At 50.2% G+C, this 27798-nt stretch overlaps 1 protein-coding gene and 1 long non-coding RNA gene across 2 annotated transcripts in view; one reads left to right on the top strand and one right to left on the bottom strand.

Moving 5' to 3' along the window:
* Positions 1 to 472: 472 nt before the first annotated feature.
* The window catches only part of ITGB5 (integrin subunit beta 5), a 123913-nt gene continuing 96587 nt past the window's right edge, over positions 473 to 27798 (bottom strand). Inside the window, exons 11-15 of the mRNA XM_033210969.1 lie at positions 10701 to 10923; positions 6512 to 6612; positions 3728 to 3847; positions 1899 to 2065; positions 473 to 1247 (exon numbers count right to left, since the gene is read on the bottom strand). Coding sequence (XP_033066860.1) covers positions 1152 to 1247; positions 1899 to 2065; positions 3728 to 3847; positions 6512 to 6612; positions 10701 to 10923 — 707 coding nt within the window. The 3' untranslated portion in view covers positions 473 to 1151. The remainder of the gene's footprint in view (positions 1248 to 1898; positions 2066 to 3727; positions 3848 to 6511; positions 6613 to 10700; positions 10924 to 27798) is intronic.
* On the top strand, positions 2063 to 10706 carry LOC117083387. Its single transcript, XR_004437064.1, has 3 exons — positions 2063 to 3049; positions 6305 to 6634; positions 9352 to 10706. It is a non-coding gene; the product is annotated as an uncharacterized LOC117083387 (long non-coding RNA).

Below are 27798 nucleotides of genomic sequence, written 5' to 3'. Positions count from 1 at the left end.
GGAATGTAAGGGGACTTCATGGCCCTGCAGGAAAAAAGCTCAGATGTAGTTTTTGCACTGGGCCTGCATGGGACATAAGTGTTTTGGGAGTGAGGGGAGGCCTTGGAAGGGAACTGCTATTGCTAATGATGTTTAACAGGTGACTTTGTGTGGGAACCACCACTCAACCCTCGCTTGTCTACACAATCTATTTCCAGCCTCAGCCCTTTAGAACAAGGGAGGGAGACCAGGGGGTGGTTTTTATGGTGTCTAGCCTGGAACTCTGTCAGTAAAAGCTGGGAGGGGCCAAGGGCATCTGCTCAGTGCTCCCTTGCACAGCCCTGACTGCCCTGAGCACCTCATGCTTACTGACAAGTTGTCGTCTGAAGTATCAGACCAGCTTGTGTCCCACCCCCGAGGAAGTACACGGCCGTTTCAGTCCTCACTGGGGGCACCATTCTAAGTCTGTTCAGAAAGAAACAAATACATAGAGTATCAGACAAACACAAATTCTTTTGGTTTTAATCTTTACTTTCAATCCCAAACAGTCTTGTTTCTTTTCATTACAAAAGTACTAAACAAACACGGACAGGAGAGGAAACCGACATTTGCAAACGATGTCCCTTCAACAGGCATCTATCTCAACAGCCCCATCACCAACACCTGTGTGCAAGGCAGAGCCATCAGGCAGAAAAGTCTCCGGACTCAGAACTACACCATAAATGCAGTATCTTTTTATTTCATATAAAAATGATCAATGTGAAAAAAGCCAAACTGTATGCTGGTTTTACACACTCTGACCCTTCCTGACAGTCTTCTTGTCCGGCCAGGCTCGGGGCCCAGCACTCCTGGAAGGGAGAGACAGCCCAGCATCTCAGTATTTCATTGGGACAACAAGCTGGATGTGGCAGGGAAAGCTGAGAGCGCCAAGGTCCCCTTGCTTTATCCCAAGCTCAGAGAGATGCAGCCTGGCATGGCTCTGGCCTAGCAGCCAGGTGACATGGCCAGGCACCTTCCTGTGCAGGCAATGTGGGCTCCTAGCCCAGGCTCACTAGAAGGTCTTCTCTGTGGTGCCTACCTAGGGAGCTGTGATCAAGCCGAGCAGCCATGCAAGGCGTTTCAGTCTGACCTTTTCATTAGTTCCCCCCTCCAGACCCTCGGAGAAGGAAACATCAGTCCACAGTGCCATTGTAGGATTTGTTGAACTTGTTGAAGGTGAAGTCCACAGTGTGCGTGGAGATAGGCTTTCTGTACAATGGGTTTGAAGCCTACAGAACATGGCGGGGAAGAGGATGAGGACACATGTTAGCTCACACACTCAAACGAGCAGACGCAGGCCCTAGGATCCCTTCCCAGGTCAGCCACCCATGACAGCAGCAGGCAGAGCACTCAGGAGGAGATGGCCATGCGCTGTAGGACAGCTCTGTGTTCCCCGGGAAAGCCCTCGCCTTCTCTAAGCTTACACTATCCACCTCTGGAAGGAGGAGTTGGGTCAGAAGGTCTCTGAAGTCCCTTCCAGCTTTAACAGAAACCAAGCCCAGGTTCAGCAGGCACTGACTCTGCGCTCAGTCCTTTGGGCGTTTGCAGTCCGCCTGGGCTGACCAGACTGCAGGTGTGAGTGTTATAATGGACCATAAGAATCTGAGCTTTCCTGTGGGTCTGTGGTCTCTCTGAGACTGGTCAGACTCTTCCTGAGGCACGCCCAGCGCCTCTGCCCCCATGACCCTCCTGATCTGGGTGTTGGAACAGGTCACTCTGCACTGGGGTTGTGCAATTCTCTCCGTCCAGAACCGGGCACAGTCTTTCTGGTGTTGTTTTTAATGCCAAAGACATTAGTGAGCCTCTATTGCTAACGTACCACTGAACTCAACCACGCCTCTGAGCTTGAAGTCTCTGCTTCCCATTTCCCACATGCTTACCATTTCATAGCGGGCCCTGGATCGCTCGCTCTGGAACTTTGCAAACTCCCTCCGGTCGTGGATGGTGACGAGCAGCTTCCAGATAGCCAGGAGTGCGAGCCCAACCAGGAGGATGCTGCCGACCACAGCCAGGAGGATGGTCATGGCGTTGGGGGTGTTTCCACACTCTGGGGGGACCAGAAGCATGGTAAGCAAAGCCACTAGCATCACCATGTCCCTCCCACCCCCCAGCTGCAGGCATTTCTGAGATGAAAGTTGCACCCTCCCAAAGGCCTTCTCCTTGGCTCTCCCTTAGATCCTCAGGAAGGTTTTCCCAATATACAAAAAATGAAAGATTCAAAAGGGCCAGTGGCTGTTCCAAAGTCACACAGCAAGTGTGGCAAAGTCTAAATGAGAGCCCTGGGGCACAGCTGCCTTCCCCTCATGGGCAGCACCCATGCCCTGCCTGGCCCAGTCTCCACTGTGGGATGCTGGACCCGCTCAGCTTTCATGTACATGGTTTCAGGAGTGGACTGGCAGGCAGGAGGTACCATGAAGCCACTTCCACAAGGTGTGGGCTGGGGGCCAACATTTGTAAGCCTTTAGTGTGGAATTCCTTGGAGTAAATGTGCTTATTTTCAAAGAACCACAGACAGCACTGGAAACAAAGGCTCATTCTTATAGGCGTGCGTCCTAGGCTGGTACCACACTTCTCTCTGCCTCTGGCCTCAGGAAGGCACATTATGTGGTTGGGCCCAATTTGGAAAAATAGTTTGCAGTGCTGTCAGCTGAAGAGAGCAATTCTTTTTCTGCTCCACCCCTGCCTCCTCACCCCCAAGAAGAATGTAAGGGGTGATAACAGAAATTCCAATTACTCCAAGGCAGAGGCTATTGGTCCCTGAGTCCAAGCAGAGGCAGAATTTTGGTATTTGGATTACAGCTTGACCTCTTCAGTGGTTCTGGAAGCTAAGCATGGGAGCAGCAGGAATGTTGAACCCAGCGCTCCGTTGTCCTTGGAATCCACGCTGGGAAGAGCAGCGGCCCTGCCCGGGCTGTGTGTGAAGCTGGATGCTCCCTGACTTGAGTGATACCCTGCCCAGCCCAGGTGGTCCAGATGCCCTGCACCCTCCCTGCAGAACACAGCAGCTCCTTGCTGCCTTTGGCTGTGCAGGGTAGGTATGTTCTGTGGTTACTTTCACCTCTGAGCTCCTCTAAGAGAAGACTCTCCCCAGGGACAGGGCCCTATCCTTCTATAACTCCCACTGCCCTAACTCACGCCCCCCTAGAGCTTTGCCCCAAGAATGGGCCCCCAGCTGCACACTCATCTTTCTTCTAAACTCTAGGAGTGGAGCAGCAGTGACCTTAGATCTGATCTTCATGAGAAATTGTACTGGTTAGGTGCAGTGGCTCAAACCTATAATCCTAGCACTTTGTGAGGCCAAGGCAGGTGGATCACTTGAGCCCAGGAGTTCAAGGCCAGCCTGGGCAATGTGGTGAAAACCTATCTCTACCAAAAAAACACAAAAATTAGCCTGGTGTGGTGGTGCATGCCTGTAGTGCCAACTGCTCGGGAAGCTGAGGTGGGAGGATCACCTGAGCCTGAGGAGGTCAAGGCTGCAGTGAGCCATGATGGCACCACCGCACTCTAGCCCGGGTGACACAGTGATGGCCTGTCTAAAAAAAAAAAAAAAGAAATAAAAGAAAAATAAGAAATTGTATCCCTCCTCTCCCTGGAGTTTGGAAAGGCCAATGAGGAGAGAAAGGGCAGTGGTGGCAGAGAAGGGAGTGGCATCAGAAATCAGAACTGAGGGTGGGCTGAGTGGGCCGATCCCCTCGCAGCCCTCACCTACCTGGCTCCCTGAGGACCGTCAGGTTGGACTTCCCACTGGGGAGCTCCGCGTAGGTGAACATCATGACGCAGTCCTTGGCGGTTTTGTAGAAACAAAGCACAGCCTCCTGGTCATCTTTCACTGGAAGAAAACCAAGTGGGAATGGCCTGAGTCTCTCTGAGCAGCCCACAGCCGCTGATGGTCGGGGCAGGGAGCCGAGTGCCTTGAAGAAGGAAAGGGCATGGGGGGTGTGGGCAGAAAGTCTTAATTAAGAGGAAGCTGGGCCTTTGAAGATGAGTTCAGGTTTCTCACACCAAGAACGCAGGCCCAGGGCTGAATTTAGATGGCTTTGGGGACACGTGGAATACATTAGAGGATCTCCAAGCCTCTGAAGTGTTAGTCAGGGGTGATGTGAAATAAGAGAAGGTTTTAATGGTATCGGGGTGGGGACGGGTGAATGGATTGGCCACGGAAATTAAAGGGATAAAGAAAGAAACAAAGAGCCATCCCAGCCCCCTTTGAGGCTTGAGTGAGGCTTCATATTTGAGAAACAGCCCAGGCCACTTGGGGCTGAGAGCTGGCCGCAGTGGCCAAGAGGCAGCAACTCCTTCCTGGGACATAAAATCAAAAAGAACCACAGGACAATGAGGACATTGGGTGAGAGGCTGGTGCCCACCTTGGTGCCCATGCCTGAGATAAAGTGAGACAGCGTGGAGCTCAGGCTGTCCCCAGCCCAGCCCTGAACGCTGCCCGGCCTCTCTCCTCCATATTAAGAAGCCCCTTCCTCAAGCTGCCTCAGCAACTCCCTCCCCGCTTGCTACCGTTCCCCAAGGCGGAGGCATCCCCGTCCAGGCATTATCTACATTCCAAGGCTTCTCTGGGAGAGGGTTAGCAGGCTGTTTTTTAGGAGGGAAAGGAACTAGGGGAAGTGCACAGAGAGGCGAGGGGTGAGGAAATGCGGCGGCGATGGCAATGAGTCCTAGGGAGGAACCGAAGGTGAACATCAGGGCGGGAAGCGCTTTCCAGCTCTGGCCTTTTTAACCTTTTTAACCCTGCTGCTAGACGGAGCTGTAACCTGGAAGCAGATGAATTTGTGTGGTTATCACACATGAAAGCCTGGACTTTCTGTCTCAGCTCCCTTCCAGGCTGGGTGAATATGAGTGAGCATGTGAGTGTGTGCGTATGAAAAAAACCCGGAAGAAGGAAGAAGAAGGGTAAATGATGGATTGGAACATAAGCTTTCTCTGCCACTCTATCTCAGAGGACTGGGTTGGGAAGCAGCTGTGCATGAATGGCTGTCACTGCTATGAACCAAGCAAACCAGTCCTTGGGCCACAGGAAGGCATTGTTTCCTTCTCTAACCACGTGTACTTAATTAGGGGCAACCAGCCCAGGTCTGCAGGCAGAACCTGAGGTCAGCCAGGCTGAGCCGCAAGACAGAAGCAGGGGCAGGAAGACAGGCATGTGAGAAACCAGACTGTGGTCTACTCCCCACAGTCTCCTAAGGAGACAGACAGCACCTGGCACACAGTAGGCGCTCAGTGAATATGTGCTGGATGCATACATAGCTCAAATACTAAGAAGTAGCTGGGCATGGTGGCATGTAATGGCAACACTTTAGGAGGCTGAGGCAGGTGGATTGCTTGACCCCAGGAGTTTGAGACCAGCCTGGGCAACATGGTGAAACCCCGTCTCTACAAAAAATACAAAAATTTGCCAGGCGTGGTGGCATGGTGGCACATGCCTGTAGGTCCCAGCTACTTGGGAGGCTGAGGCAAGAGGTTTGCCTGAGCCCAGGAGGTCAAGACTTTAGTGAGCTATGACGGTGCTACTACACTCCAGCCTGAGTGACAGAGACCCTGTCTGGAAGACAAAAAATCCCTCAAAAGCCATGACTGAAGTGAGTCAAAATAGGGAGGTGGGAACAAGGAAGTCTACAAAAGATGTAAGTTAGGACCAAGACAGACAGGCAGCTGGGGGCCAGGAGTTTACAGAAGTCAGAGGTGAAGATAGTGGGGAAGCCTGCCAGTGAGGGGAGCCTGAGATGCAGATTCCCTTTCAAGGTGCATAATTCCACCCCCCCAACCATTTAAACCATTTTAAAGTGTACAGTCAGTCATTTTACTGAACTCACAATGTTGTGTAACCATTCCTACTAATTCTGAATATTTCCATCACCCTAGAAAGAAGTCCACACCTGTTAGCAGTCAATGCCAATTTTCCCTTCTCCCTAGCATCAGGCCACCACTCATCTACTTTCTGTCTCCATGGCTTTTCCTATGTCAGACATTTCATATGAACAGAACCATCCAGTACATGGCTTCTTTCACTCCGCACTGTGGTCAGGCCTCACTGTGCCGCAGCGTGTCAGTACTTCATGCCTCTTAGTGGCTCAATAGTGTCCACTGTATAGAGACCACACTTTGTTTTCTTTTCTGTTCATCCGTGGATGGACATTGGTTCGTTTCCACCTTTGGCTATCGTGAATAATGCTGCTGTGAACATTTTTGTACACATTTTTATATGGACATATGGACCTAATTCTCTAGGCTGTATAACTGGGAGTGGAATTGGTACGTTGTATTCTGTGGAAATTAGGAATTTGCTAAGCTGCTTTCCAAAGTCTGTACCATTCTACATTCCCATCAGCCGTGGATGACGGTTCCAGCACCGGGTCCTCATGGGGAGCCCACATTTATGCCCAGGAAGCCTGGGCTGTGCCTCCTGACTCAAGGCTAAAACCACCCTCCTCCCCAGGGAGGAGAGAAACCGTGGCTGCCCAGGGGGCGGTGGCGGCACACTCACCGATGGTGTCCACCCATGTGATCACCTCGTCCCTGCACAGGCTGTGGCAGGTCTGGTTGTCAGGTTTCCCGGAGTGGAGCAGCAGGCACTCGACGCAATCTCTTTGGAAAAGAGGAAATAAAGGTGGGTGTCAGACAATGTAGAACAGTCCCACACCTGTCCCTGAGCTCCCAGCAGTGCAGGACCTGGGAAGGCTTTCACTTCTTTCTAGCTGCAGATGTTCAGCCTCAGGGAATGTGTCTGCTCTGCCCTTCTTGTTGCTATGCGAGGAAGCCCAAGGGTTCTCGGAGGAACCTGTGTGAGTTTAGTGGCATGTCTTGTCTACATGTCAAGTTGCAGACCTTTCAAACTCTGACACCAGGAGCCAAATCCATCTGCATCTGCACTCTGGTCCATCTAATGCCTGGTGAGGCGTCTGCTCCAAGCCAGAGGTTTCTGGGTGATAAAACAGTATTCCTGGCCTCCCAGAGATCCTCACACTCCCATGGCCTGAGCTCAGTGCCCCCACATTGTCCCAGTTCCCCACATCCTGCCCTGGTCATCACCCAGGGCAGGGATCTCAACCCTCCCACACGTTCAACTCTCCAGGGAGCTTTCAAGAGAAACTCCCAGTACCTGAGCCCAGCCACACCCTCAGGGTGTAAAGCTGATGTTCAAGGGGAGAGGTCCCAGGCTCCGCTGGTGGCTGGGGGATGGTGAGCACAAAGCTCCGGGGAGGAGAGGACTGGGGTGTGTCATTCTCAGGGACTTTGTGATGCAGTGCTGCCTGGTGGCCTTTGAGGAGAGTGAGAGCCCCGGAGAGACGCCTAGGAAACCGGGTCAGGACTCGAGCCAGGTGTGCTAGGGAGGCCACCAGAGTGCAGGGGGTGACCTCAGAACCTCAACTACACGAGGCAGAGCTGTTGTGCCACCACAGGCCTGTGGTGACCAAAGGGGCTGTGCATCCAGAAAGCTCTCTGCCAAAAATACAGAGGGATGTGCAACTGTAATGTGGTGCCTTTATCATCATCTGTTTCCTAACACCTTGGGATTAAGAGGCCAGCTACTAAAACATTTCCAGTACAGAAACTGCGAAGTGGAGAAGCAGAACTGGCCGGGAGCTCTGAGACCATTTCACTAAGTCCTCTTTATTTTACGGAGGAGGACTTGAGGTTCTGCAGCCAGGTGCCCCACCTGTCAGACTAGGCCTCCTAAGAGGTTCTGATATGCTTAGGAGCTCAGCCATCCCTGAATTGGCCACAAAATCCCACTCTCCTGGGACTGACTTTATGGAAACATTCTGAAGTTAGAAACAAGATGGTAACTCTCCCAACAGTCACAGCCCCGGAAGGTGGGCAGCTGAGAGCTGGCTGGGGGCCAGGAAGGGGTGGCTCCAGCTTCAGTCATTCATGCTGACCCAGCTGCCCCTGACCCCACCCCACCCCCTCCATCAGCCTCCCAGATTAGCACAGGGCTAAGAAGAGGGCTGCTTTCGCTCCGGGCCAGGATTCTCTGTCCCTGCCATCTGATTCTCTGTTGTTAAACCACAGCTCCAGGCCGCTTCCAGGAAACACTCCTTAAGTATCCATGTGGACATATCAGTCTAACTCATATGCCCCATGTACTGGTTGAAACTTATAATATATTGTAGTCATGTACTAAAATAAGTCTGCCCTTTAAAAAAATTAAGTTGTTTTGAGAGACTTTGCTCTGAGAGCCTGTTAATTGAAATCAGCTGGGGCTGAGCGTGAACTCACCCAAAGTGAAGAATGTGGTTGGTTAGATCCAGAAAATGAAGACTGGCTGCTCTGAAACCCCCAGAAAAAAAAGGACGTAGGACATTCAAAACTTGGTGCCTCTTAACAAGCAGCAAGTAGAAAAAACAGACTGATGTAAGTCACCATCAAAAGGACTTCATTTAAAAAAAAAAAAAAAAGTTTCAATTAGGCTGTGAAAGAGACAGAGAGGGTCAGTATGGCCCAGAGACAAATAAGAAGGAATAGTGGGCTGCGTGCAATGGCTCATGCCTCCTGTAATCCCAACACTTGGGGAGGCTGAAGTGGGAGGATTGCCTGAATTTAGAAGTTTGAGACCAGCCTGGTCGATATAGCAAGACCCTGTCTCTATAAAAAATAAAAATTAGCCAGGTGTGGTGGTGCAAGTCTATAGTCCTAGCTACCTGGGAGGCTGAGGCAGGAGGATCGCTTGAGCCCAGGAGTTCAAGGCCGCAGTGAGCTGTGATGATGCCACTGCATTCCAATCTGGGTGACAGAGCAAGACACTGTCTCAAAAAAAAAGAAGAAGGAATCATGATATTCCCTTGTGGCATATCTTTGCTCTCCTTGCTCTCTTCATATTGTGTAATGAATAATAAATTATTAAGTCTATGTCTTCTAGGAAATCAGTGCTTTAAACATTTAAAGCTAGAGCTGTTCTCCCCTGGGCCTTCGACTTAAGGCCAATCCTCTGTTGTCTGCTGCGCTGTAGGAAGGCAAGACTCGTTTGATGGGCTCCACGTGTATTGTCCTAGCTTGACCCCCACTCCCCATTAACCTAGTGTGCCCCAAGGACTAGGAGCATAGACTCAAAAAGGTTCTGCTGCTGGGAGCTAGAGGTGGGGGCACCTCCCTCGGGTATAAAACGTGGATAATGGCTGACTCCATGCTGGGATGGCCACAGCTATCTGGGCTCCAGATTCAGGATCCTAACCTTCCCCAGGCTGTTTCTACTTGGATCTGTTTTTTCTCTGCTCTTAGCAGGTCTAAAGAAGATCTGTTTTTCTTCTTCCTTACTCTCCCCCATCCCCTCCAATTAAACAACATTAAAACCCAGTCCTGTCTATCTTGTCTCTCCATCTGCAGCCAGCTTTCAATTACCCACGCCTGGGTTATTTATGGCAAATGTCCAACCAGGGGTTCTGCCACCCAGAACGTTTCTGAGCACAGACTGACCAGCAGCCACTGCAGGCGCAGGGAGCATGAACTCATTTCATTATCAGCCTGAGCCAGACATTTGGAAGGGAAATCTGCCAAGAGAAAATCACAGATGCATTTCTCAGCCAAAGAGAAGCGATGTTTGTATGATGATTTGTTTCTTATCCTCTGTGTCTCTGCCTCCTTAGCATGGATAATGATGACACAGCTGTCTCTCCAGCAAACTCCAAGAGCAAATGCCACTCCTGCTTTCCAGGGGCATCATTCTGTAATTCCCTCTCATTTGCACTCTGGTGGAGCATGCGGGGCTGAGCAGGAGGAGGTCAGCACGGCTGCGGGAGGCCGTGGCCCAGTCAGCGAAGGCTGGGGGCCAGGTCTAGACAATCTCTGCGTTCAGCAGCAGTGCAGAGCCCGCGTTCTATTATCTGTATAAATGGAGCAGAAAATTCAAAAGCCATTGCAGTGGTTTCTAGCATGCCTTATTTAGGTCGGGTGCCTTTATCTCCAATTTACCCTTTTTGAGACGGAGTCTCACTCTGTTGCCCAGGCTGGGGTGCAGTGGCACGATCTTGCAATGTCCCCCTCCCAGGTTCAAGCCATTTTCCTGCCTCAGCCTCCAGACCAGCTGAGATTACAGGGATGCGCCACCACACCCAGCTAATTTTTGTATTTTTAGGAGAGACAGGGTTTCACCATGTTGGCCAGGCTGGTCTCAAACTCCTGACCTTAAGTGATCCACCCGTCGCAGCCTCCCAAAGTGCTGGGATTACAGGTGTGAGCCACCACACCCAGCCTCTTTCCAATTTACCTTCTGGTGATGTTTGTCAGCATTTCCCATAGGGGTTCTGTGAAACACTGCTTGGGAGATACCAGTGTGGAGGATTAAATTCATTTGAAAAAAGATGCACGCTGTATTCTCCTGTGAAAGCACATAATAGTACACTCAAGGCTCTGAGAAGGTGCTATTTTTGGTACCAACACCAGTTTAATTTCACTTAAATCTGTGATCTTGTAATTTCTAAATGTGTTTAGGAACAGAGTAGCAGTTTTGTATTTCTTGTTGTGTTTTTGTTTTCTTACAAAACCCTTATGGAACCAGTGTTTGAAAGCCACAGTTTCAGTTACTGTTGGTAAGAGTGCAGCTCTCTAGCGAGGCTGGCCGGGTGGGAGATATGGGAGGTGGGGAGTGGAGGCTGGCCGGCCCTGAGGGCTGCCCGACTGGACCACAGGCCTGACCTGGGTGAGAAGTAAGGTGGGGCTGTCGGTGGAACCAGTACCTCTTGGTGCTGCACGCATCCGGGCAGGTGGGGCACTTCTCACACATCTCCCCAAAGGCCCCCGGCTCTGTGCACTGGCACTGCCCACAGAGACAGTGCCCGCGCTCGCTGCAGATCTGGCCATCTTTGCCCCGGCATGTGCTGATGTCTGTCGAGCAGTTACAGTTGTCTCCGATGTAACCTGCATGGCACTTGCATTCCCCGCAGTGACACTCACCGTGGCCTAAAAGGATACATGTGGCACATCAGCACCTGCTTACCTTTACACACGAGCACAGAACCATCTGGTGCCCCACATGCCAGGACTGGGATTCAGCAGAGAATAGAACACCAGCTCTGCCCTCAGAGCCTATTTGGGGAGATAGAGGGCCTAGAGCCAGCATGAAGGGACAGCAGGGGACCCTGGCAGCTGGTGTGGCCGGGCTGGGTCTAGACTGGTGCTCCAGGTTGGTCCAGAACTTGGCCAAGTTGGGCCACAGGGCCAGGACCCAGGGAAGCCTCCTCCTGCCTCAGCTGTGTGAATACTGGCCCCCAAATATGTTCCCACTCCAATCCCCAGAGTATCAATGTCACCTTCTACAGCAAAAGAGCTTTCACAGATGAGATTAAGTTAAGGATTTTGAGATGAGGGATTCTCCTGGATTATCTCTGTGGGCCCCAAATGTAATCACCAAAGTTCTTCTGAGAAGGAGTGAGGGAGACTGGACTATGCAGGAAGGTGGCAGTAGGACAACAGAAGCAGGATGCTGGCTGCTGGTCTGAAGATGGGGAGGATGCCAAGAGCCAAGGAATGCAAGGAATGTGGCTCTGGAGGCTGGAAAGGCCAGGAAGCCGATGCTCTCGGAGGGAGTGCAGCCCTGCTGACACCTCCGCGTTAGCCCAGTGAAAATGATTTCAGGCTTCTGACCTCCAGAACTGTAAGAAAATAAAGCCATGTTGCTTTATGTCACTAAATCTGCAGTCATCTGTTACAGCCACAGCAGAAAACACAGTTGTTCTCCCTGAGTCCTGGTTAGAAGCTGAATTCCTGCCCAGGGACCCGAAGCCCAGAAATGGATCATTTAGAAGCAGATACTGAGAACAGCAGCAGCTAACACTCACCAGGGCTTCCTATATGAGCACCTTACACGTAGAAACGTGACGAATCTGCACAGCGACTTATGGGGCAGGCATTATTGTCCTTGTTATATGAGGGGTGAAACCAAGACCCAGAAAGATGAAGCAATGGTTGATGGTCACACAGCTGGTGGCAGCAGAGCCAGGACTCAAACCCAGAAAGTCTGGCTCCGGAGTCCATGATCTCAATGCCAGGGTCTACTGCCTCCTATGAGCACACCCAGCCAGGGCGAGAACTTGTGGAGGGATGCCCTGGCCCTTCCTTGCAGGGGGTCCTCTCCATAGCCTGCAAGGGTGGAGAGGCGGGCGCTGCCCCACTCAGCAGGTGTGAGGGCAGGAGTCTCACTCAACTCAGAGGAATGTGTGTGTGTGTGAGAAAGCGAGTGTGTGTATGAGTGTGAGTGCAAGTGTGTGTAAGTATTTAAGTGTGTGAGTGTGTTTGGGTGCAAGTGTGCATGTGTGTGTGAGTGTGAGTGTATGAGTGTGTGTTGGAGTGCAAGTGTGTGTAAGTATTTGTGTTTGTGTGTTTGGGTGCAAGTGTGCATGAGTGTGTGAGTGTGTGTGTTGGAGTGCAAGTGTGTGTAAGGGAGGATGTGTGTATCTGAGTGTGAGAGTCTGTGTGTGTTGGAGTGTGAGTGTATGTTTGTTTTGGAGTGTGAGCATGCTGGACTGTGAAAAGACTAGACAGTGCCATCTTCCAAGGGACCAAGGGCCTGACAGTGGATTCTCCATTTTCTACACAATCAGAGGCAGAATGCAGTGCTACAATTGGTACTTTTTTAAAAATCGACTTTGTATTATTTTTTTCCCTAATGCCACTATGTGAAGGCTGATATTAATACAACCAAGAGTTTCATTTGCTGAGTACCACCCACAAACTAGTGGGTGACTGGAGAGGTGGAGTGGGGAGTCCTTTCATTTTACTTCCACATCTGAGTCAGTTACCTGGCTTGTTAACTGGATTCCAGCACCTTCCCTGGGACCACCAATGTGTGTGGCCCACAACATAATATAGGTCAGGACTCAACTCCAGAAAGCCTCTTCACCCGTCACTTAACTTCCTGCCCCTGCTTCCCCGGGCTCTGTCCACTCTCTGGTGCCCAGAACCTGTAGGCAGCAGGAAGACCATCTGGACAGCCAAGCCTCCCCACCCTCCTGTGCTCAGACAGCCTCTCTGCTTACTCAGGGGGCTCAGAGCCACAGCAAATGTGTGCTGAGCGGGTGCCCTCCCATGTCACAGGCAGCACTGAGGCAGATGGCAAGTCCTCCAGGAGAGGCGAGGAAAGCCAGACTCGGGCCCGGAGTCCGCTGTGGAATGCAGTCTTAACTGTGTAGATGCGGGCATGTGAGGGGTAAGCCACTGGGAAGGGCAGTGCCCCGCCGCTCAAGGATTCCATAGTGGAGGCTGGGGGAATGGGCAGCACGAGCTCATCCCCGGGAGGCAGAGGGCGGCCCTGCCCCTCCTCTCTACCAGTCTGGGACCAGCGCCACTTTGGAGCCTTGGCAGCAGGAACTCCCCACGGGGAGCCTTCACAGGTGAAATGGATCCAATCCACACCGCTCCCTCACTCTCTGGCCTCAGGGACCACATTGGTCAAGAGTCTAGTTTCAATTACAATGGCTCACTGTCAGGGGATTATTCCCTGCGCCCCAACATTCTGTTAGGAAAAGTTCCAAATCTGCAGCAAAGTTGAAAGGATTGTGCAGTGCACACATACATATCCTCCCCGCGCAGATCCTACCTTCGCATGTGACCTGCTGCTTGACTGCACACCTATCCAGCTGTCTGCCCTTCCATCAGTCCGTAGTTTTAAAGATGCATTACAAAGTGAGTTGCAGACACTGGTGTACTCTAAGGGCAGACTTAATACGGCGCAGGCACTCTCCGATGGCTTCTACATCACGTCATCCCCAAAACACTAACATACAAAGAGTAAAAGGCATGCTCAGTGCTAAGCAACAAAGATGGCACAGAGACCAGGTGGGTGTTGTTTTCTTTCCTCCTCTAATTGTTGTTGGCAGCACCATAAAATTATCCAAATACAATGTGGTACAATGTGCCAACGTGTCAAAGGTTTGGAGGTAGCCTATTCTTTTCCTGAAGGGCCTGGGCTTGGGGTGAGGCATTTGTGTTGAGGGAACTGGCCTTCCATGTGAAAAGGCCTGCTTATCGCAGAGAGGCAGCGAGTCAGGCAGGGTGCCTGCTGCTCTTCACTTCCCCCGGGATAGCTGGCGGGCGGGGAAGCCTAGCTGCTTTGGGTATGTCTGATACCTTGCAGGCCCGAGAGTTCCACAGCCCAGCCCAAGGTCAAGGCGGCTGAGTGTGCCCCTGACCTAGGGTTTAAAAAGAGTTAGGAGTCAAGGGCAGGAGAGGGTGGGAGCTGGTGGCTCACCAGAGGTCACCACCATTCCTTACAGAGGGACAGGACTCATGGCCAGAGCTGCTGGCCATTCCTAAAAGCTTCCTACCACCCTTGAGCCCAGCCAGGAGCTGCCAGGAAAGTAGTGGTGTGTGCAGCCCAGCCCACTTCTGGGGATGAGTCAGTGGGAGCCGCGGAGGGGCTGTGGGACATCAGAAAACTTTCATCTACATGACTTTTTGGCCTCCAATATTTGATGACTCCAAAGCAAAGCCCTAGCTGGCCAAACCAGAAAAATAAGCCCCAGGCTTCATGCTTGATGAAACCTCTGAAGCCACCAGAATGCTTGTCCTCTGTGACTCTGATAATAGTCCCAGCTGAGTTTACCTTGGGTAGTTCCCTGCCTTTCAGAGTTCATCATAGCCTAAAGCAGTGATGGCAGACGTTGCACATCTCCTTCTCCACACTTGTGGCAGACATCGTGGTATCCTCATAGGACATAGGCCCCTTCTTCTCCAAGGGCCTAGGCTTGCCCTCAGCATCCTCAATGCAGTCCTCCAAGTAGGTTCTATCAAGTGGTGGGAGCTGGCACACAAGTCACAACTACCTGCCACCTTGGTTGAAACCAAGACGTCCAAGACTCCATGACCCAACAGACAGTCAAAAGCTACATAGGCCTGGTCACATCGTATCCCAATTCACATGTCTCAGCTCCTGCCATTGAGCCTCAACCTGCCTTTTCCTCAGCCTGCATGCTCAGAGATTGCCAGCATCTTTTGGTCAGCCCCGGACCCTCCTAATGCCCTAGGAGGAACACATGTCATTAAAAGGACCAGGGTCATTTGGCCTGTCCCAAGGATCAATAACCTATCAATCACCATCATGGGGATTGCAAACAACATCCCAACTGGCTGACAGTGCTCAGAGGACCTAAGTCAGGACTCTTCATCAAAACAAAGCTAACATCTAATGCTACCTCGGCAAAGGGAACTGAATTTAATGATGCCCACAGAAAAAATATTTTCATTACACATAGATAGGGATATTGAAGGACATGCGAAATCCCTGTGCAAGCCATGAATTGCTGCTACACATGCGGGTTATTATTAGTAAACCTTTGTTACAATGATTGATAGCCAAATGGACAGGAAGTTGTAAATGTGTCTATTTATATAGATTTTCAGCTTTATAGAATTCAACAGCTTTCCATCAGCAAAACAGTGCTTGTGTGGGCTATGGGCCAAGACACAGCCTCTTGCCTCCTCTTATAAAATTGAATGCTGGCTATTCAGAGGAAGGGGCAGGCTGGGAGGTAGGAGGGGAGCCAGCGGCCCTGTAAGCCCAGGGAGACATGAGAGGAAGCCCCAGCATCAAGGCTCTGTGGACATCAAGGAAGGCAAATCCTAAAGCAGCTACCAGGCTGCACCACAAACCAGCGAGGACAGAATCCAGCCTGCAGGGGGTGAGGAGGTGGTGACAGTGAGCGTAGGGAACTTCCACAGGTAACTCCCACAGGTAGGGGGAGATGGAGGACAAGGAGGATGGGGGATTTTGCAGATGGGATAGATTTGAACATTCTTCAGATTAAAGAGAACGATTCAGAAGAAAGTCCGGGCGGGGCGGGGAAATGAAGGAATCAAGGGAATGGCAAACTCTGAAGAGATCACAGCAGAGACAGAGTGGGAGAAAGGAGAGCCTGGGCTGAGGGCAAGGGTGTGGCCATGCGGAGATGCTGAAGCCTTAAGTTCCAACAGCAGAGGAGTTCAGGGAAACAGGGTGACCAGCTGCGTGACAAGCTGAGGGCGTGGGCTGGAGCTCAGTTCAGATCCCTGTGTCACCTTGGGCAGGCCCCTAAGCTTCTCTGATGATCCATTTCCTCCTGTGTTGATGGGGATAATGCCTCCCTTGCAGGAATGCTGTCAGAAATATCAGCGCGATTCCAAATGATCTCTGACACATGGGGCATCAGGACATGGGAGCTGGCATTGCTGTGGGTGCCACTGGAGCTGACACTCTAGGAACTCCAAGACCCACGTGTAGTATAGCTTGTCCACAGGGAAGGGCAAGGCACCCAGAACAGCAGGACTTGGGGCAGAGGGCGAGAGTGTGAGGCAGGATCAAGGTCTTTGGGGAATGTAGGGGGTGACCAGGAGGTACATGACAGGAAAAGTGGAGGGATGGCACTATCTCAGGAGAGGGAGCAAAGGGGATGGAAGGCAATGAGCCAAAGGTACTACTAGGGGGCGAGAAACATGTGACCTGGGTGTGAGAGGCCCAGCCTCCCCAACCTCCCACTACCCTGTGGTCTCAGGGACCAACAGAACCAGGAGAAGGAGCGGGTGGGGAGTTGTACATAAGGCTGAGGATGAAGAGGAGCCTGTTCACCATGAAACATGGGCAGTAGAGAACAGAGCTGGGCTATAAGAACCACCTGGAAAAGGGGGCAGTGGAGTGCAGCAGTTAACGCAGAGATTCTGGAATCAGGCTGCCCGGGCTGGTCTCCTGAATCTGCTATTCACCAGCAATAGCTGCCATTTCACCCCTTTGTATATTGGTTTCCTCACTTTTAAATGGGGCCAGTAAAAATGCCTTGCTGGTAGGGTTGTTGTATGAGTTAGCTCCCTCAACCTCTATAAACCACTTAGAACAGTGTTGGCTCATTAAACATCACTGCCTTATCATGGCGGGGTGTTGGGGAAGCTTGGCACAGGTGTTTTTGGAGGATGTGCAGGGGTACCCTTTTTGTCAGCTTGAATCACAGACTTCCACAGCTAAAGGGCCCCATGAGGTTACCTAGACCATGCCCAGCTGGAGGCAAGAACAGCCAGGACTGAGAACACCCAGGGCCTGAGGGAGCTGCTTGGCCAGTCTGAGCCTTGACAGGGAGGCTCACACCACAGAGGCCCCCTTCGGCCCTGCATGGGGAGCTCCCTGAGGCATGCCAGAGCAGGGCGCAGTGGCCCTCAGCGGGGCCTCTAGGGCAGGGCAGGGGACCCTCAGCGGGGCCTCTGAGGCAGGGCACAGCACGGGGACCCTCAGCGGGACCTCTGAGGCAGCGCATGGGGACCCTCAGCGGGGCCTCTGAGGCAGGGCATGGGGACCCTCAGCGGGGCCTCTGAGGCAGGGCACGGCACGGGGACCCTCAGCGGGGCCTCTGAGGCACGGCATGGGGACCCTCAGCGGTGCCTCTGAGGCAGGGCACGGGGACCCTCAACTCTGGCCCAGGAACAAAGCCACTGCTCCATATACCCCCAAACGCCACTCTGGGTCTGCAGAGGCCCAAGGCAGCTGTGGGTGACCGCAGAGGACTAACAGGAATGCAGCGGGGCTGCAGGAAGGAAAGAGCCAGCTTAGGATAAGGCAGAAATGAGGAGGGGTTCTCTTCTTCCCATCCTCACCTAGCTCAGTGTTATAACCAGGCAGACGTCAGGCCCTCAGGGTACAAATCATCTCTCCATAGCTGGCTCAAAAATAGTTTCCACTAGCTCTGGAATGCACTGTGGCTTCCCTGGCTTCCCTCAGCGCAGCTCCATCCCCTCCGGGAGTCCATTCTGGCTCACAGAAGGCTGAAGAGGGAGGACTGGGCTCAGCGCCTGCAACAGGAGGGCCGACCCCCTTCTCTCTTCTCACAGCCCTGTCCCCCTCCCCCATTCCCACAGTCAGTGTGTCCTGCACACACACTCACTTCCTCCTGCTTCCTCTCATCATCTCCTCTCAGTTTCTGCCTTAGTTCCCCCCCCCCCCCCCCCGCCGCCCCCATGTTTCCCCACTCGCCTCACATCCCCTAGGAACTCTTCCCTCTCTCCAACAGTGTTGCTGCCTCCTCCCTCTTCCCCTCTCCTCTGAACAGGCGGCCATGTAAACAGGAAGTGGTTCAAAGACAGAGGGAGTGTGGCTGGAAGCCTTTACCCCTGGGAGGTAATTTCCCCATCACCCGAAGTCAGATTTCATGTGTGTTCTAGACAGCTCTGTGTGAGACTCTGGGCCCAGCTTCTGGAACTCTCCATCAACTTTCACAGGCAGAGCAGGAAGCCAGAGCAGGCAGAGCAGCCGTGCGCTTCAGGTCGCTGGTGTCTGTGTGACTGGGGCCGTGTGACACTATCGAGCCAGGGCAGCTGGGATGAGATTACAAAGCTCGGAATGCGCAGTGGCTGGGGAGAGCTTGGCGCTGGGGAGAGCTCAGTGACGGACCTGCTTGGCACTCACACGCTGGGCCAGCCACAGTCCTCTCTGGAGCACCAGAGCCAGACCCGGGATGGGCTGTCTGTAGCCAAACACATACATAAGCTTGCGAGGACTGCGGCCTCTGTCTGGGGCTTTGAAGATTTCCTGGGGGGAAATCCCTCCTAAGAAGCACTATTCCTGGCCCTGCTGACAAGCAGGTTGGGATTACGTAACACGCTCCTTGTCCTCCCATGCCCTCATGTGTCCCCACCTGGCCTGTGCTGCCTCGTGTTCTTGGGGTGTCTCCAAGCCTGGTCCCCACGGCAATGTGCCCATCCCACTATTTTCCCTCTCCCCTCCATACGCTGGTGTTGATTCTACAAAAAGTAAAGAACAGAGATTTCTGAAATGCACAGGACGTGTTCCCAGCTCCCTCACAAGGGATCTCAGTTTGGGTCCAGGCACCTCAGTAGCAACTAAATAAACCTCCAAGAGCAAGAGAGAAGTTGCTCTTGAAAAGTTTTGTTCTCACCATGGATTTCCTGCACTTGTAAACAGCATTACCATGCCCAGGGGCAGTTACGGATTGGAGAACTTGTCAACTAAGGGCTGTTTCTCTTGCAAAGAAAGCACACCTGTCCCTTGCTTAGAACCATCCCTAGAACTCAGCTTTGGTGGAACGTCTCCCCTGCTCTCCTTGGTCCTGCCCCTGTCCCTCCACTGTGCAACTCCTCAAACCTGCTGGGGACGTCCTCTCTGAGCAGTGCTGCCGTGCAACCTCACCTACCTATCTGCTGGCTGTGGGCAGCGGTACGGGTTCCTCACTAATAAGAGAAATAGTGCCTTGTCTATCTTATAGGATCAGGGATATTCTTAGTCAATGTGCAATACAGAAATGTATGTTTTACTTCAATGTTTACTGCCTTCCGGGAAGTTGTAATTCCACTGAGATAACAAGCCATTAAAATCTCTTCATAATAGTAAAACTTTATGGAATTCTTACAATAGGCTAGGCATGGATTATCTCATTCATTAGCCCTCCCAATAATAACCCTATGTTGTGGTACAAGTATTACTCTAATTTTTACAGATGTGGAAATGAGACACAGAGAAGCCAAGTAACTGATCCAAAACCACACAGCAGGCAGGTGGCAGGGCTGGAATTTGACCCACATCTGTTTGACCAGAAGCCCATACTCCTAACCACTACGGGAAGAGAGCGTTTCGAGGAGGGCATGGTCAACCGAGTCCACTACAGCCAGAAGTCAAGGACGATGAGGGCTGAGAGCCCATGAGATTTATCAAGACAAGATCACCGGAGACCTGGGAAGACCTATCTTAGTGGAGTCACGGGACTGAATCCAAATCAGACTGGGTTAAGGACTGAGGAGGGGGCAGTGAAGGAAGGCAGCAAGTGTAGACAACTGTTTTAAGGATGTGGTTGTGGGCTGGGCGCGGTGGCTCACGGCTGTAATCCCAGCACTTTGGAAGGCCGAGGTGGGTGGATCACCTAAGGTCGGGAGTTTGAGACCAGCCTGACCAACATGGTGAAACCCCGTCTCTACTAAAAATACAAAAATTAGCTGGGTGTGGTGGCGCATGCCTGTAGTCCCAGCTACTCAGGAGGCTGAGGGCAGGAGAATTGCTTGAACCCAGGAGGCGGAGGAGGTTGCAGTGAGCTGAGATTGCGCCACTGCACTCTAGCCTGGGCGACAAGAGTGAAACTCAGTCTCAAAAAAAAAGAAAAAAAAAGACTGTGATCGTGAATACAGAGGAAAGAGCTCACCGTGAGCGTGGCGCAGGCTGATGGCAGGGTTTTTATTGTCTGTCCTTTTCTTTTCTTTTTTTTTTTTTTTTTTAAATATTTTAAGATTAAACAGGCCGGGCGTGGTGGCTCACACCTGTAATCCCGGCACTCTGAGAGGCTGAGGTGGGTGGATCACTTGAGGTCAGGAGTTCAAGACAAATCTGGGCAACATGACAAAATCCTGTCTCTACTGAAAATACAAAAATTAGCCTGGCGTGGTGGTGGGCGCCTGTAATCCTAGCTACTCCAAAGGCTGAGACATAATTGCTTGAACCCAGGAGGTGGAAGTTGCAATGGGCCAAGATTGCACCACAGCACTCCACCCTGGGCAACAGAGTGAGACTCCGTCTCAAAAAAAAAAAAAAAAAAAAAGAGAGAGAGAGATTAAACAGACCTAAGCATGTTCAAAAGCTGACCAGAAGACTTAGTTAAGGGACGTAGGTACAGAATCACTTAGCACACTGATGGACTTGTTTGTTTGCTGGTCTGCCTCATCTCATTAGCCTACAAACCCACACACAATCAAAGCCTGTGTTTTATGTTTCTGTGCCCCACGCCTAGCATGGTGTCAGGCGTCTAGAAGATGCTCAGAACATGCTGTCGGTTGGCTGTGGTTGACAACATCACCAGGACAAACCTCAAACCCTGGGGGAAGACATCCAATGCTGGACATAAGAAAAGGAACAGAAGTATTACTGATACCTGAAGAACCTAAATGTGATCCTTGAGATATTTCAGATTCTTAACAAATGTCCAAGAAACCCAGAGACTTCAGAGTAACATGAGAAGAAGATGATTAAGAATTCTCTTTCCTCTGGCAGAACATGATTGTGGTCACACTGAAATTGCAGCCTTGCATCTCCCACTGTTCTTGCACATTGTTTGGATTTCGCCAGCAAAAGGCTCTTTAGAGATACAAACAATGACGCATCCTTAGTCTCAGGGACAGCTGCTCCTCTGTCCATGGCATATTGTTAACAAACCAGCCCCGTCAGTCAGCTGATGGTCTTTCCCTACAGGCAGTGGCCTGACAAGCCCCTCACCCTTTGTCCTTCGTCAGCTAGACCACATGGGGCATTCTGTATCTGAGTAGCAAAATACCACTGCTATAAAAAAAATAAGGTGATGTTGCTTTAAACCAAGGTTCTCCAAACCTCAACATTAACTTTCTGAGATGATGGAACTGGCTGGAAAGCTAAGACTTCACTGTAAAAAGCAACAGAACCGTCTCAAAGGCTATCTTTGCCTTTCTGGTCTTAGCCACCTGATTTCTCAATGCTGATGCCAGCTGGGTACAGTGGCTTACACCTGTAATCCCAGCAGTTTGGGAGGCTGAGGTGGGAGGATCCCTTGAGTCAGGAGTTGTAGACCAGCCTGGGCAACATAGTGAGACCCCATCTCTACAAAAAAATTAAAAATTAGCCAGGCATGGTGGCACATGCCTGTAGTCCCAGCTACTTGGAAGGCTGAGGTGGGAAGATTGCTTGAGCCCAGGAGTTCAAGCCTGCAATGAGCTGTGATTCACAAGCCAGTCTAGGAGAGAGAGTGAGATCCTATCTCAAAAAACAACAACAACAACAACAACAAAAAACAAAATCAATGCTGATGCCCAGCTGCCATGTCACAGGGAGATTAAGGCAGTGGAGGGAAGATGGGAAAATCCTGTGTTCTTTAATGAACTCACCTTTCCAGTGTCAAAGAAGTCTAAAACCAGCTGAGTGAAATCAACCATAGTCCTCTTCTAGGACCCCGAGAATGCTGATTCAGAAAGAAAAACAGAAGGCTGTAGCCAAAAGAAACAGAGGTACTTCAGGTCAACACCTTGGGTTTGGCTTAACCTGCCCAATCAATCCACCTGGCAGGCACTTCTGGGGAAATGCCAAGCACATCTGGAAAGTGTGAACTCGCCACCCTCTTGGTCACTGCAACAGGATGTGAGGGTTACTATTTTCAAACTGGAAACTGTCATGGTGTTGTGGTTGGTTCACAGTTCCCATATTCCACCCCAGGCTGGCCACTGTTCAGAGACTAGCTGCATTCTCAAAGGACGGAGGTGGTTTGGAACGTCCCATGTGCAGGCCACACTGAAGCCTGGCTGCCGGGACCCCAGTCAAGCCATGAGATGGCAGGGAAGCAGCTGCTCTGCTCGGCAGAAGAGCAGCCCCTGAGGGTTAAGGGAGGTAGACTTTTGTTTGTTTTTTGTTTGTTTGTTTGGGTCAAGACTTTTGGCCCAAAATTTCAGTGGGGAGTGTGGCCCACATGCTAGTCTTCTCAGCCTTAGCCTCCCACGTGGGCAGGGTGAGTGACAGCACACCAATCTCCTGGCACAGTAATAACAACAAGTAAATGAGATCATTCATGTCAAGGGCGTTTTATAAATTAGAAGAAACTAACAAAGGTGCACTTGTAGGTTCAGCATCATCAATAACAACAGCCAGATACCCACTGAATACTAAGCGGAGCTCTGTGTCTTTCATCAAATTATAGTCACGAAACGATGAGCACCTCAGCCAGTTGCTTGGTCCACGTGTGTCTTTCAGGCCTGGTTTGCTGTGTCTGATATATCCTTATGTAATGCAGAGAAACTCACTTAGGGAAACGGGCTAAATATTGCCTAAAATTTTGACAGAAATAAAGAACGCTTATAAGGTAAGACTTGGAAAATGTAGGCTAAGTGCCAGGGTGGTGGGAAGGGTCTTAAGCTAATCAAAAAAAGTAAATTTAGGTAGAAATGAGCTAATTGTTTTTTTTTTTTTTTGAGATGGAGTCTCGCTCTGTCGCCCAGGCTGGAGTGCAGTGGCCGGATCTCGGCTCACTGCAAGCTCTGCCTCCCGGGTTCATGCCATTCTCCTGCCTCAGCCTCCCGAGCAGCTGGGACTACAGGCGCCCACCACCACGCCCGGCTAGTTTTTTTTTGTATTTTTTAGTAGAGACGGGGTTTCACCGTGTTAGCCAGGATGGTCTCGATCTCCTGACCTCGTGATCCACCCGTCTCAGCCTCCCAAAGTGCTGGGATTACAGGCTTGAGCCACCGCACCCGGCCTGAAATGAGCTAATTGTTTACCTGCAAAAGGCAGTGCAAGGTTCTCCCTGTCTGACTCTATAATCAAACATCACAAGGAGCCCTAGTTCAGGTTCTGGGCCTCAGTTTTCCCCAATGTAAACGGTGGAAGCAGGCAAAGCACTGTAGACACACCATGTGTGACAGGCTCTGCTAGGAAAGGCATGAGATGGAAAAAAAAAAATCCTCCTAGTTAGGGCTTGCTCATGATGAGTGCAAAACACTAATAAATGAGCCTGTTTGTTTCCAAGGAAATGGTCTCAATATAGTGAAAAGGCCATTAAAATACATTCTCAGCTGGGTGCAGTAGCTCACATCTGTAATCCCAACACTTTGGAAGGCTGAGAAGGGAGGACTGCTTCAGCCCAGGAGTTAGAGGCTGCAGTGGGCTATTCAGTGTACCACTGCACTCCAGTCTAGTCAACAGGGCAAGACCCTGTCTCTTTAAAAAAAAAAAAAAAAAAAAAGGAAAAAAAAGATTATCCTGTGTTTTTATAGTTTTGCCTATTGCTAAAGGCCAACTTCACGACGTCAAATAACATACCAACCTGGGTTTCATATTTCTTTAGCTTAGGGACATCTGGACTCACCTGATAGACTTTGGGGGTGGTGGCTATGGGGTGGAGTGACAGCAGGTTCCCTCCTCTGGGTCAGAGAGCAACAGTCAGAGCCCAGGAAGGTGCCCTGGAAAGCGGAAGGAAACCTTCGAGCAGATCAGACGCAGAGCAACTTCCAGACTCAAGGGAGCTTTTGGATCTGGGTGGAGCTCTTAGGTCAGTGTTCTGAGCGTGACAGACACTCCCCAAAGATCAACATAGCTCCATCCAGACCTGCCCCACCTCACCAGAGGCACTGAGCAGCAGAAGCCAGTAAATAACCAACCAGGTTGAAGTATCCAAAACCAAGACCAAACTCAAAGTGTCAGCTCAATCCCTAAGAAATGGAACAAAAGGATCCTTAAGAATAACCATTTCAGCCACCAGAGGTCTCTCACAGTTTTAAATTTAAACATGGAAAAATTTCCAACATGTTATCCTATCATATCAAAAGGCTAATACCCACACCTCAAGCCTATATGACTAAGATCTTATCTTTGGCATTCTTACGTCTTCCTAGTATTTTCCTTTGCTTTTTAAATGTCATTACTTCCTTCACAATCAAAACCTCATGACCTTAAGCACCAGGACTGAAGTTCAAAGGCACACATAGAATCCTTGCCACAGGGTTCTGTTTGCAAACTTGTCTTCCTAAGTAGAGGGAGGTGGACAGTGAGGGGAGGCCCAATGCCTAGATTTTCAGAATCACAGGTGAATTGTTGCTTACAATGTTTCTGGACACAGGATCTGAGCGGTAAGCAAAAGCAGTGAAAAAACTCCATTTACTGAGCTAAGCTCAGAGCACCGAGAAGGCAGGTTCTCAAAATGCTTCCCAACACTCTGTTTTTTGTCTTTCTAGATCTCAAAGAAGTCTGAATGGTAAAGGTAGAAGAATAAGATGATTCATGTTCCCATTCCTCATTTCCAGAAAGCTTCAAGAGAAGAAGCGGAAAATTCCAGGGGCAATAAAAATTTAGAAATTAATTCAAGACTGAAACTCCAGCTGTATATCCCTGGCAGCCAGTACAACACTTGGCTTATGAAGAATGCTCAATGAACTTTTGTTGAATGAGATGAATGCGGCAACCTGCCTAACACAAAATGACCTTCAATGAGAGATTGTTGTTTCTATATTTGTAGCTGCATTGTCTCAGACCAGATACTTATTAAGCTCTGGTTTTTCCAAAGCTCTGGTTTCTCCAACCACAAGCTGCAAGAGGCTGGCTGACTCCAGAGATGAGCAGCGCAGATGGCTCATGTGACTAGTTTAAAAGATGCATTATTTCATTATAGGATCACAAGCCCTACATTTTGGTACCTTTTTGCCTTTCAACTGAACTCGAGTAGTGGCTAGAAACAGATGGAATTCTTTTTTTTTTTTTTTTGAGATAGGATCTCACTCTGTTGCCCAAGCTGGAGTGCAGTGGCATGATCTCTGCTCACTATAACCTCCTCCACCTGCTGGGCTCCAGCGATCCTCCTACCTCAGCCTTCCAAGTAGCTGAGACCACAGGCACACGCCTGGATAATTTTTTGTAGAGACAGGGTCTTGCTATGTTACCCAGGGTGGTCTTGAATTCCTGAGCTCAAGCAATCCACCCACCACCTTGGCCTCCCAAAGTGCTAGGGTTACAGGTGTGAGCCACTGCATCCAGCCCCCAGGGAGAAAAATGTACTCAGTGCCCCTGGTGGTAGGGCCCCTGCAAGTAGCTTTATAGACACTGTCCTGTTGGTTCCTCACAACTCCCTTCTGGGGTAGGTTTTTCCTCCTTATTTGATAAATAAAAAAATCTAGGTTTGCTGCATTGCCGCATTCCCGCATTCCAAAGCCATTTCCTTTCCATTATATAAGGAGGCCTCCAAAGGCTTTTGAAGTATTCCTGGGCAGGGGACAAGGAGAAACATCTCTGTGCTGGTTACTGACATGGTTTCTGGCAGCTCTGCCTATGTTATCATTGCCTAAGGAACATGCATTTTCCTTAGCCACCCTGTATGTAGTATCCTGCAGAAGTATTACTACCACTCACAGGTGTCTCATTCCTTATGATGACAGTTATTGAAGAATCCTGTAACAAATTCTGTTCTCAGAGCCACCTGTTCTAAAATGGAACCGGACTCTCCTGGCCCTTACAGTCATGTACATATTTAGGATTTTTATGATATTAGGTGAGAGAAATTGCTATATTGGTTTCTGAAGCTCTGCCTTGGGGCTTCCTTTGGGAGAGAGGGGTCCTTTCTCTGGAAGATACATTTTGCATCCTTGTATTTGCTAGAAGCAGCTGGGTAAACATCAAACTGAGCAGAGATTAATGTATGTGGAAAAACCTGAAGAACTTCTAGGTGCTCCTACCAGGGGCACACAGTGGTGGTGATCCTGCCAAGAGGTCCCTTTCCTGGAGATTAAATATGTCCAGTCTGGGTTCATTCAAGAGGTACTTTTAGCTCAGGCCTATAATTCCAGCACTTTGGGATGCTGAGGTGGGAGGATCCCTTGAGCCCAGGAGTTCGAGACCAGCCTGGGCAACATAGGGAGACCCTGTCTCTACTGTAAAACAAATAAACAAACAAAAGGTACTTTGGAGACCTCTGTCTTAGAGGTCACCTTCAAGACAGTCCTGTAACAAGCCATTTGTGAAATATGCCAATTGCAATGACAGAGATATAGCAGTAACCTGAGCCCCCAGGACAGCTGCCAGGCTACTGATTCTGAGTGTGAAAATTATATTATTAAAGAAAACAATATAAATATGGGGAGAAACACTTTTAAAACTGTATCTAGATAACTGTTGCCATGGCAGGTGTTTTGTTTGGCAAGAGTCAAGAAGCCTAGGATGTGGCCTTAATCTCAGGAGTGGCTTTAACCAGACAGGGTTAACAGAACTGTCTTTAACTAGATAGGGTTAACAGAACTGCCTTTAACTAGACACGGGTTAACAGAACAGGCTTTAACTAGACAGGGTTAACAGAACTTTGCTAAATCAGCCGGGAACTGTTAGCCCAGACCCAGAACCCATGCTTGGATGCTGGTCCCGACCTACTAGGAATGATGCTACTAGTACCATGCTTCTTCTTCTTCTTCTTCTTCTTCTTTTTTTTTCACATTTGGGAGAGAACAGAGGATGCCCCTTGACTTCTAGTTGCCTGCCACATAATAATAAAAGATTCTTGCTCAAACTTTGGGTAAAATAAAGGTGAGATGTATACATGAGACCTTACTCAGAGGTGCTTTTGAGATCTTAAAGCCACAAGACCAAAAGGGCTCTGTTCAAAATTCTACACCTTATTTGATTTAAATTTCCTCATTATGTGGAACCGAAGAAGGAGGCCGACCATTGGCTAATGATTCAGTGTACTCCAGTGCAGTCATTTTAAGCGTAGAGAAGGCTGAAAGCATCTGGGTTGAAACTGACCTCGGCAGTGTACCACAAGGGAGTAGCTCAAATCCCAGAAAATATACTGTTTGGACACAGAAACCAACAAAGAAACTGAAAGTTTGAGCAAGAATCTTTTATTACACGAAAAACAACTGAACAGAACATGTCCTGCTTCTCATATTCTATGGGCCAATACTTTATGAGACTCAAAAGAAAACAAATCCTCATGATGGTCCCAGGAAGCTCCCCTCAAACACACAGAAACAGTTTGTGGACAGAACCATTCTCTAAGTCAAGCTGCCTCCAGAAACCGAGACATAAGAGCCCCAAGCTCACACACATTCCCATGACAATGTGTCACAAAAGTAATAACAGAGTTGTTCAATTGCTTCCAGACCTTAGTCAGATTTGTTCACTGCTCATTTTGATGACGGATAACATATTGCAAACCTGGAATCTCTTGCACTTTCCCCCCAGCCCTGTCTTGGTAGGGGCAAGGACTGTAAGCCTCCTAATGATAAGAGAGTCCAGTGAAGTGGAAGGAGTTTCTCTGGGGTGACCCTACCTACTCTGGTCCTGGCTCTGCCTCAGCCACTTCTTCAAGTGCACCCCTCAACCCC

Source organism: Trachypithecus francoisi, unplaced genomic scaffold (genome assembly GCF_009764315.1).
Source record: "Trachypithecus francoisi isolate TF-2019V2 unplaced genomic scaffold, Tfra_2.0 Lachesis_group0, whole genome shotgun sequence".
NCBI classification, from domain to species: Eukaryota; Metazoa; Chordata; class Mammalia; order Primates; family Cercopithecidae; genus Trachypithecus; species Trachypithecus francoisi.
The sequence above is the reverse complement of the archived record's forward strand: the minus strand, read 5'-3'. Positions and strand labels throughout refer to the sequence as shown.